This window comes from Gossypium hirsutum, chromosome D05, assembly GCF_007990345.1.
Source record: "Gossypium hirsutum isolate 1008001.06 chromosome D05, Gossypium_hirsutum_v2.1, whole genome shotgun sequence".
Taxonomy (NCBI): Eukaryota; Viridiplantae; Streptophyta; class Magnoliopsida; order Malvales; family Malvaceae; genus Gossypium; species Gossypium hirsutum.
Genome location: NC_053441.1, coordinates 30317186 through 30328409, shown reverse-complemented (window position 1 = coordinate 30328409; position 11224 = coordinate 30317186). Strand labels below are relative to the sequence as shown.

Sequence of the window (11224 nt, the reverse complement as noted above, 5' to 3'; positions counted from 1 at the left end):
TAAAATCAGCAACAGATTGTAGTTGGATCGGTTTTCAACTTTCCTTTCTTTCTTTTTGAGTCCAAGATTAGACTTGGAAGATTTAAATCTACAAATAACCTGATCATCTCTCTTGCAGCCCTCAGTTTCTCAGTGTTTGTACCCAACAAAGTCTTTTCTTTTCTTCCCTCTCTGTTCCCAACAATGGAACAGTCATCCTACCTCAAGCCCTCCCACTCCTTGTTTCAAGTTCTCACTCCAACTCAACCCCTTCAATTTCATATTTAAGCACTGTCAATTCAAAATGGATAACCTTTCAATTGCTTCAGTTTCGTTTCTACTTATTGTTTTAAGCTGGAAAAGTTGATTTTCTTTGCTGTCAAACGAAGTTTTTTTTTTCCTTAGAGAATATATATAAGCAAAAGAGGAGAAAAATGATATCAGGAGGGCTAAATTTGGTGATGACTGTTATAGGTTTCACAGTGAGTATTATGTTCATAGTGTTTATTTGTACACGTTTGATTTGTGCTCGTGTTCAGCTACATGCTTCTCGGAGACCCTTCGCAATCTCTTCAAGATCTGATCTTAATATGGTATGGTTTTCTTTTTCCTTTCTTTTTAAAGGAAAGTTGATTCTCCCTTAATTCTTAGATTTCCAGAACTGTGCTGTGCTCTGTTTCTTTGTGTGTGTTTGGTTTATTAACAAATCTGGTTTTTTTGGGTGTTCAATTTTACTGATGAAAAATAAAGATTCCTCAAAAAAACGTTTTTTTTTTCTGATATAAATATTGCTTGTCATTTTCTGTTCTTTTCTTTTTTTTTTCATACTGGGTATTCAACTGTAATAATAAAAGAATGGAATTTAAGGGTACTCAAGATAAGATTTTAAGTTTCTTTCTTGGGAATTTTGACTTTTTTTTTTGTCCTTTTATTTTCTCATGTCTTCTCTGAAAATTTGAATTTCTGTATGAATTATAGTTGAAACCGTTTACTTCTGCATTTAAACTTCTAAAATGGTTTCCACAGAAAATTAAATTTTGGGAGATTTAGAAAAATTCTTAGAAGTGATTTACTGATTTTGAAGGATTTTTTTGGTTTTTACGCTTCAATGCCTTAGTTGATATGTGAACTAAAAGTTGGAAGATAGTAATAATAATAATAATAATAATAATAATAATAATAATAATAATAATAATAATAAAAGTTGAAAGGAGAACATGTTTGTCAATTTTCGGTATAGCAGTGGTTATCGGTACACCAAGATACTTGGACTCATGTGAGAGGGGTATGTGTCGACATGCGCATGTTTAATTTTTTTTCCTAGATTTCCATGTATTTAGAGAGCCCTTGAGATTATATCCCCATACTGATATCCAGATATATATTCGTATTTCAAGAACAAAAAATAAAGAGTCTGAGCAACATAGTACATAATATGAATGACATTTTGTTACAACCAACAAGGCAAAGATGAAAATTAGAAAGTTTTAACAGTAAATATATGTCATTTTCATGTAATTTATCTTTTCAGTTGTTGCATTCATCTTTATGGAGTGGTCCTTCTTCATTATTGATGTTGAATTTTGTATTTGCAGCTCGAACGGGGTTTACACGGTATTGAGCCTGTTGTTGTTGCAAATTTCCCAACAAAGACTTTCTGTGATGAGTGCTTCTCAGCTAACAAAGATGCTCAGTATGTTCTCAGAACCTTTGCTTCATTTCAGAAGTTACCGCATCTTTCTTTACCATTTAACATTATGAAGATCATTTCTCTTTAATTTTTCTTTTTTTCGTGAAGAGAGTGTTAGATGCCTAGAATTTGCAGGTCAGTAATTAATTTTGGGTGTAATAACTTTTCTATTCGTAGTGAAGATGTTGGAATTGTCAATGGTTATAGTTTGTGCCCTATTGGACTCTGCAAAGAATAGGGTTAAATAACAATGTAAGAAGAGGCAGAGCCTAGCTCCGGCTCTTCTTTTTTCTTGGATTACTCATGTCATGTGTAGATATGGTGTAGAGATATGACCCATCTTCCAAAATCCAAATACGTGGAAACTTGGAAAAAAATTTAACATACATGTGTTGTAGACATACTCATATCGTCCCTCATATCCAAGTAAAATAGGACAGAGCAGTCAATGAGATAATCTAGAATGGAAGACAAAGCATAAGTGGAGGGAGATAAATAGATGAGAGAGTTGAAATCATAGGTAGTTTCCTCCTTGTGTGTATGTATATAAATAGTATGAATATCTGGGAATTTGTCAAAATTTGCCACTTTGATTCTATAGTGATGACATGTTATGGCGAAATGCATTGTATGGCGAAGAAAATGGATGTCATTTGAAATGGCTTGAGATGTTTTAGAAATTTTGGTTTATGCTTTTTTAGACTTGAACCTTGATTGTAGGTAAAGTGTATTCATTTTACCACGAGGCATATCGATAGTGCCAGGTGTCTTTGCATCAATACAAGTTATTTCTTTTAACCATTGCTTAATATTTTCTAAAAGTCATAGTTGGTTCCAATGTGAACTTACGGCAGCTTTTCGTATCGGTAATGGCTGTGCATAAATTCCACAGTAGACATAGAAGAATGATATTTTTGTTTTTAGTTTTTGCCTATCTACAGTGTGGTTTGATCTTTGCTGCAGTATCCCCAGATGATACAAAGGTTCTTGTTTTACTAAATTTCTGGAGCATGTTTTCGCTCATGCACAAATTTCTTTGAGTGTCGGAAACCACAGAAAAACTTGTAAACCTTAGAAAGTGTATGTTGTGTCTCATATGTTGTACACATGATGCACAACAGGCAGGAAAAATAGAGACAAATACGATTGAGGTTATGACAGAGAGGAAAGAAATTTAGGGTGAAAGAGCAGAAATTCAGAAACAATAGATTGAACCAATGGGAGAAATATGAACCCAGAAAACATAAATGTCCACGTCTTAATGCCCCATAATAAAAAAATAGTCGGAAAACATAGATACTCCTAGAAAGCACAGTTCTTTTTTTTCTTGCTGTCCTTTGTTGTTTACTGTTTCCAAATAAAATATCTCACCTATGCTAACTATGTTACTCAGACTCTGGGGGAAGTATTGGATATAGGCATGTGCTGACATGGGTATGTTCTTTTTTTTTTTTTAAGTTTTTCTATGTATTTTGAGGATTCTTGGAGGATTATATCCTCATGCTCATGTCTGGATATGCATCAAACACGGATACTTCTAGAAAAATGAATAGTCGGAGCAACAAAGTGTGCTAGTGCTAGATTTCCAATGTTAGCTAAAGTTTTCTGCACTTGAAAGTTCTTTTTTTCCCCTTGCTGGTTAGAAGTTGGGAAGCTTTAGGCATGAGCTATGACCAGTCATATTTGCTTTGTGAACTAGTTTCCGATGCCAAGGTGCGTTAGGGTCCCAATAAAGAAAGATTAAAGAGCAATAAGTCGAGGCTTTTTTAATTTGTTGCATAACAGTTCGTTATTATTTTCTGTTTAAGATTTGGAAGTTTTCACACTGCTGTACAGATTTCGTTATTACCATGTCTGGATATGCATCAAACATGGATACTTCTAGAAAAATGAATAGTCAGAGCAACAAAGTGTGCTAGTGCTAGATTTCCGATGTTAGCTAAAGTTTTCTGCACTTGAAAATTCTTTTTTCCCCTTGGTGGTTAGAAGTTTAGAAGATTTAGGCATGAGCTATGACCAGTCATATTTGCTTTGTGAACTAGTTTCCGATGCCAAGGTGCATTAGGGTCCCAATAAAGAAAGATTAAAGAGCAATAAGTCAAGACTTTTTTAAGTTGTTGCATAACATTTTGTTATTATTTTAAGATTTGGAAGTTTTCACGCAGCTGTACAGATGTGAAGTGTTTCTCATCTGGCATCTCAAATTCCCCAAATTGAATAGAGTTTTAGTTTGCAAGTTCAAGTAAGACTTTAAACACTTGCCACGGTAGAGATAATGATATATTTGAAACGTTGGACATGCCGGGTTTTGCCAGACCTAGATATTGACTGCCTTCGCATGTTCTATCATCTTTTACTTTTTTGTGCTACAAACATGCCATGTTTTCAATTATAATTTGATCCTTCTAACATTTTAGTGCTTGTAGCCACTGTTAATTGTTCTTTTGAAATGTTCAATAAAAGACTAGGCAATAGAGACCTGTCGGAAGATGGGAAAAATTACTGGAAGACGCTTTCCTCGCAACGAGCACTGCTCGGAAAAATGTTGTTTGGATTAGACATTGAGCAAACTTCTGGTTTCCATATTTTCCAATTATATCGTCATCTTCATTAAAGGAGTGGTGAAGAACATATTCTTGATAGTTTCCCTTATAGCATTATTTTATTAATAGATCTAACTTTTTTAAGCAGTCATTGACCTGCTATACAAAAAAAAAAGGTTTTGAAGAATTTATTTATAACAATAATTGCTAAGCTCACTACCTTGAAGTTGAGCTAAGACATTCTCCACTTTTAATGGATGGAAATGCCTCCAATTGTCATTTTAAGTGGAGGTTGGTTCCATCAAAAAGAAGTGGAGGCAGTTGTTTGTTTATTTATTTATTTCCACTAAATCTGAATGACTAGGTAAGGGCTAGAGGTGGCAATTCAACTGATTTTAAGTTCGTATCATTTCACATGCAAGGTATTTCAAGTTTGGGTTTTCGGTTTTGGACATTTCTATTTAAGTTTTTGGATGATAGAGATATTATGGATTGTATATGTTCCTCTTGGTTCATCTCTATTTCCCCCTCTTTCTTATTCTGTGCTGCATGAGTGGACCTAGTGGAACATCTCCGATGGTGATTTATCTGAACACTATTTTGATTTTGATCTGAAGTAGGGAAAAGGATTTAATCCTGACATAACTATAACTGCACCCGAATTCTTTATTAGTCTCTATAAGTTTTATACTTAGCAATACACGTCATACTTCTGGTATTAGGTATTTGGTGGGTCGAGGAAGCAAGTGAAGCTGTTATCTAGTAGGAATATAAATGGGATCTGGTCATGCCTGAACAGTGTTTGATGAGTAAAATCAATGTTACTCAGATTTCGGTGTGATTGTTGGATAGGTTATCCTCTACCCTTGTCCGGAAATGTGTTGAACACGAGTTTCCGACAAAGATATTTCAACAAAATGAAAAGCCGGAGCAATATAGAGCAAAACTCTTAAGTATGGTTGAAGAATGAGGCATCATTTTGGGTCACGATTCTTTTGATAATCTAATTGATGATTCCGCATGACACAATGTATTTCTTTAAAATTGCAATTTGAAGTGTTCTTGCATCTCCATCTTTCTCTCTGTTAATGGAAGATTCGCGGTTCTTATTTTATTTCATCGATATTTTTGTTTTTAGAACTTTTTACTTATTTTCTTCAGTTAGATTGCTTGAGGCATCTTTTTAGAACCGAGCTAATGAAAATGTCAAATTGCTATGTATGGCAGGTGCACGGTTTGCCTTTCCGAATACCGCTGCGAAGATGTGTTGCGAATCCTCCCTTATTGTGGGCACTCCTTCCATGTAACATGCATAGACCTATGGCTGCAACAGCATTCCACCTGCCCTGTTTGCCGAATATCGCTGCGTGAATTGCCCGAGAAAAAACGGTTGATGCAACCGTTGTTCAGTTCAGCCGGTCGTTCTCATTTTGGCACAGAATCTTTTAATATGCATACGTACAACTGTTTGTTGAGAGGGCACGGATTTCCCTCAAGAACCCGTGAGAACCCCGTGATGGACCCAAACCAAGAGAATTCATTTGCAACTGGAAATCTGGGATCGGGGGAAAACATGTCCCGTACAATCGAAGATGATGAAGACAACATTAAAGAACCAAGAAAGAAGCTTGTGGAAAGCCCATCAAACCCTTGAATTATGTTTGTTTGTGAGTTGATGCAAAGATCTTCTGGTTGTGAAAGTGGATTATTTTCCCTTGGTTCTTCTTTGGTGGATTATTTGTAAATATGTCAAAAGTTGGATGTTTTTGGTGTAATTTTAGTCCTCAATAGTAGATGGTTTCTGGCAGTTTTGGTAGCTCTCCTTTTCTCTCTCCAAAAAGCCTTGCTCTGTGTTTGAAGTACTTGACAGGGTCTACCTATTATAGGAAATGTATTTTATATTAATGAATGATTTTAGTTTGGTATGTTAAATTTTATTTTATTTTTTTTGAAATTTAATTTTTCTTGAGCTAAATAAAAGAATATCTATATTAATTTATAGACGTAAAAACAAAAAATGTTGCTTCTTTCCTATTACTTGAATTCTTTCATTGATTTTATTTTCTATATGCATATTTACTCTCTGTTTTATTTCTCTCTTTCTCTTTTTGATATATTAATTGACTTTTTAAAATGATTTACCATTGAGAATTCTATTGAAATCATTTTCACAATGGTAATTCATGTTACGTTGGGGTTTTGAAAAAAAATATAAAATTTACCAATTAAATACATGAATATTATATTTTATTTAATAAGAATAAATTCGTAAATTATCATTATATCCTTAAAAAAAGTAGTCAATGATGATGTAAATTTTTAAAAATTTTAATAATATCAAACTAACATATTAATATAATCTACCGATACACTTCACGATTTTAGGGATATGATTTGATGAATTGGTGAAATATGGTATTCCCAATACAAGGAACTGTAACATTTAACTTCCAACACAGACTTTTCTCTTGGCAATACCATACTGCCACTCATTTCAGTTTTAAATCCATAATACAATTAAATTTTTATTTCAATCATTATCGATTTATATAAATTTTAATACTTTAAATTCATTTCTAAAATTTTGGGTTTTACCTCTTATATTAGAAATTAAATATATTCTTTTTAAAGTTTATATTTATATATAAACATGTACATTTAAATGTATATTAATATAAAATTTCATTAAAAATTAAAAATTAAAAAATATTCTATAAATATATATATAATATTTTTAAAATAATATAATACCATCCATATCAATCTCTACTAATATTTAAATAAAAAACAACATATCCTTAACCATTGACATAAGGAAAAATTGCTACGTATTTCTTATTTTTAATTTTTTTTTAAATATTATAGTATGGAGTTTAAAAACCGGCATTTTTACTTGTATAATAAAAATTAATGAGTTTTATTTTTAAATATTTTTTTAAGGGTGGAGGGTGGAAATGAGCAGCACGGTATAAAAAAATATTTTTTTAAGGTTGGAGGGAGAGAGATAGGCGACACTGGTATTTTTTGGTGCAAAAATACGGACTAAATGGTGGAGAGTGAATTTTGTACTGTTTTGTTATTTTTACACAATTTTTTCAAAACAATCTCATTTATTTTATTTTTTTTTTTCATTTTTTATCCCAATAACAATTTTTTTATTACATAACATATATTCAACATTTGTATAATATAGCTCTTTTACCACGATAATCCAAAAACAAAAATTAAATACCAAAATGGATCACCTTAAAATTTTTATGTTTTTAAAAAAATTACTTTTATAAAATGAAATGAAATATATATATATATATCAATTGTTTAAAGCAGTGGGGAATACCAAATATGAAGGGTAATAAAAGAAAACAGAAATCAACTTTTATAGTACACTCAGTTTCTGTACATTTAACATATTCACATAATTTGTTTTCATCCCCCATTTAACAGTAAGTTGAAAAACTATGAGGAAAAAGGAAATCTCATTTTAAGAGGAAACAGTAGTTGAAGTACTGAGAGTAATGAATGTCAATAGTTGTTCTCATTCCTTCAACGCAAATGCTTGCATTGCTTTCCATTTCCATGCCTCTTGGATTCAATTTTATTATAGCCTAAGCAAAAGAAAAACTATTTTTTAGAAATATATTAATATTAAGATTCTAATCCTAAATCTAAAATACATACTTTTACGGTTGTATCAATGTTTTCAGAATTCTAAAATTGATGCTTTGCTTGTTTGAAGTAAATATACGAGAAAATTTTAAAATTTTCAAGAAGGGATCTCAATAAAACAATTTCCTTCTTATTTTTCAAAATTCCTTTTTATTTGATTTGATACGCATGATCCCACATAAACTTCAAAATTATTTTTATTTAATTCTGATATATATTTTGTAAATATTATTTTATTAAAACTATTTATAATTTTTTTACAAATAAACTGATATATTATTTTTAATTTATAAAATTAGAATAACCTAATTTTTCTCAAATGAAAATGCTGACCTTTTGAATTGGATTTAAAATTTTTTATCTAAGTTTAGGATTTAAAATTTTGTTAAAAAAATAAATTAGTTTTATTAAATTTATTTTAACCAATGGATAATTTGGATTTTTAAAATATAGTAAGCTGTAATGTAATATTTATTATTATTTCTAAATTTATGGATTTGTTGATGGTTATATTTAATACAAATGATTACACATTTTTAATATATAATCTCCAATTTTATTGTCAAAATTTATAAAAGCAAATAAAAGATGAGATGAAGGTAATTGAAGGAAGAAATAGAGTAGGGCAAGCTTGAAGGAAAATAAATCAATGTTGATAACTCATTATGGATCCATGGTTTATAATTTACAAAGATGAATCCATTGTTTCACATGATGGAGTAAAGTGAAACTCTAAACACCAAATAATTCTCATGCCCATTCTTTTTCATTCCCCATACAAATATCAGCTCCTACATCTACATTATTACTAGTACGATATTTAAGAAGAGAAGATAATTGCTGATTCTTTCCCTTTCTCATCATCTTCAATCCCTACCTGTTTACTGCCGATATCTGAAACGAATTGATGTTAATGATGATGATGATTCCATGGCGGCGGCGGCTGCCTGGTTTACCCTTTGTTTCACGCCGTAAACGCTCTTATTTTCTTCTTGACCATCAATGGAGTCTAGCTGCTCAAGTAATCCTCTTTCCGTTTCTTGTAACACTCTGCATTGTTTGCTTCATGTTCATAACCATACCCCAAGTTCACCATTTTCGCTTCTATGTCTTCCCACGTGCTTTGCCTCGTCGAATACCCATTTTCCTGCAACCTCCGTTCCAAGATTTCATGCTCGGTCCATCTGTTGGCGTTGATCTCGTTCTGGGTTTTAGCCGTCAAGGGTCTTAACGTCCTCAAAGCCGCCATTAAAGAAGCATCCCGAGCTTCAATCCAAGCTCTTTCCTTAACCCAGAGTTCATGTTCTTTATCGAACCGAGCAGCCTCTTGTCTCCTCCATTCCTCTTCTCTCAACACCCTTTCTTTTTCTTTCTCTTCAATCACCTTCAACATCCTCTCCATCCAAACATCCTGTGAATCGATCAACCTCTTCATCTGTGCGTCCACAAAGTCCTTCACCTTGGTTTTCCATCCCTTCTTAACCCCCATTTGATTCACCATGGAAGCAATACCCGAAAGCTCGCATTCGTCGTCGTTCATTTTTTCCGACGAGGAAGCCTCGAATTCGGGGTCGGAGAAACCGAGGCTCTCGCTCATCTTCTGTTCTTGCATGGATTCATGATATTTCTCCGGCAGGTTGCTTGGAACAGTATTAATGTTGTTAGTTTCTGGGACTGAACTTTGGTTACTTGTTTCACCATAAATGGCTTCCAGCTGTTTGAAAAACCTGTAATTCTTCCCATCTTGCCTACCAGCTTTACCTTCCTTGGTCTTCTTATAGTATTTATAAAGGTTTTCAAACTTCTCTCTACATTTCTTCCCACTTCTCTGGTATCCATATCCCTCCGCCATTATTCTAAATCAAGAAGAAATATATAATATCAACAATAAAGAATTAATTAATAATATCTGTGTAAGTTATTATATATGTGGAATACAAACCCTAAGAAGAAACCTAACCCCAAAACTTCAAACAAAATCTAACTCTACATTTTCCATGATATAATCTTCTTTTGTCTCAAAAAGAAGAATAAATAAATAATAGCTTAAGGATTAAAATAGTCCAAAACATTCCTTTCCATATATGTATATATATTATAATTAATTAATTAATATTATTTTAAGTTGCTGAAATTGAAGTAAAGAAATGCCAGGGATTAACCATTTTAGCAAAACAAGATAATCTTTAGTCTAAGAAGTTGTGAACAGATGGGTGATTTTTTTGAAGTAAAAGAAACATCTGGATCTCTGAGTTAACTCACAGCTCTGTTACTTTCAATCAATCAGAATCTTTTTTTTATATTTAGAATACTCTTGGGGTGACTTTCATATAAAAAGCAAGACAAAGTGGGTTTCAGTTGGGTAGGCTAAATAGGGTTTCTTGATTAACCATATGTCATGAAATTGAAACAAAAACATGATGTAAAAATGGAAATCCAAGTGAAAGATGAAGAAGAAGACTGAAATGGGTTTAGTGCAATTATAGTAAATATATTATATACCTAGACACTTCATCCCATAAGGGTCCTTTCTGGTTAGCCTCTTTGAACTTGGAATCAAGTCTAGATCTGATCTCAAGAAGAGTAAGAGTCTCCTGCCTCGGCCACCGGCTGTTTCCGCAGTCGATATTTCCCAAACTCCATCCTCCACCACCAACAGCAGCAGAAGCTGAAGCCTCAGCAGTAAAACCAGTGGCGCCAGTAGTGTTAAACCTAAGTAAACCACTAGGCATTGCAATATCCCCATTGCTCAACACGTAGGGTGGTTCATGGTAAGGAGGTGGTGATGGAGCCATGTTCCTATGATGAGCAAGGTAAGGCGACTCAGAAGGTTGGGGCAGCAGGGATGCCGGAAAATGGGTTCTCCTCGTTAAAAGCCGCTGGAAATCAGGCAGGCCGTACTGATCACCCATTTCCATTAGGTTTTTTTAGAAAGAGAGAGAGAGAGAGAGTCAAAATGTGGGGTGTGGGTGGTGTAGGAGAGGACTTTGTTTGGACTATTTTGACGGGAGACAGGATCCGAGTCTACCGCAACTTGCATCACTCTTTCATCACTAAATTCATGCTTAACTTTCTCTCTCCTGTACATTTGTAATACAGAAAGTATAGGTAGATTGAGGACCAATGCATCGTCTCCATTTGTCACAATATTACACGAAGATGATGAGATATACGAAAGCCCAGAAACTGATCAAACGACGCGTGTTGCATTGCCCTTCCACTTTGTCTTTTTTGACCCAGGATATGATTCTATTTTCTTTTTCAATTTTATAACAATTCTAACCTTAAAACTATATTTAAAAATTTCAGAAGAAAATATTAGGACTACCGGATTCGAAGCTTTATA

General features: G+C 33.1%; 2 protein-coding genes across 2 annotated transcripts; one reads left to right on the top strand and one right to left on the bottom strand.

The window, feature by feature from the left end:
- LOC107904196 (RING-H2 finger protein ATL38) lies at nucleotides 1-6144 on the top strand. Its single transcript, XM_016830483.2, has 3 exons — nucleotides 1-572; nucleotides 1575-1672; nucleotides 5440-6144. Exons 1-3 carry the CDS (start codon nucleotides 414-416, stop codon nucleotides 5864-5866), a joined length of 684 nt encoding a protein of 227 aa, XP_016685972.1. The 5' UTR covers nucleotides 1-413; the 3' UTR covers nucleotides 5867-6144.
- A 2371-nt stretch (nucleotides 6145-8515) lies between these two features.
- On the bottom strand, nucleotides 8516-11021 carry LOC107904357 (trihelix transcription factor PTL). Its single transcript, XM_016830701.2, has 2 exons — nucleotides 10381-11021; nucleotides 8516-9734 (listed from the first exon to the last, which is right to left on the bottom strand). Exons 1-2 carry the CDS (start codon nucleotides 10794-10796, stop codon nucleotides 8888-8890), a joined length of 1263 nt encoding a protein of 420 aa, XP_016686190.2. The 5' UTR covers nucleotides 10797-11021; the 3' UTR covers nucleotides 8516-8887.
- Between the last annotated feature and the right edge of the window lie 203 nt (nucleotides 11022-11224).

Coding starts and splice junctions, on each gene's coding strand:
- LOC107904196 (XM_016830483.2), top strand. CDS start 414: ATGATATCAGGAGGGCTAAATTTGGTGATGACTGTTATAGGTTTCACA. Junction 573..1,574: donor CAAGATCTGATCTTAATATG/GTATGGTTTTCT, acceptor TTGTATTTGCAG/CTCGAACGGGGTTTACACGG. Junction 1,673..5,439: donor TCAGCTAACAAAGATGCTCA/GTATGTTCTCAG, acceptor TATGTATGGCAG/GTGCACGGTTTGCCTTTCCG.
- LOC107904357 (XM_016830701.2), bottom strand. CDS start 10,796: ATGGAAATGGGTGATCAGTACGGCCTGCCTGATTTCCAGCGGCTTTTA. Junction 9,735..10,380: donor TTATGGGATGAAGTGTCTAG/GTATATAATATA, acceptor TTCTTGATTTAG/AATAATGGCGGAGGGATATG.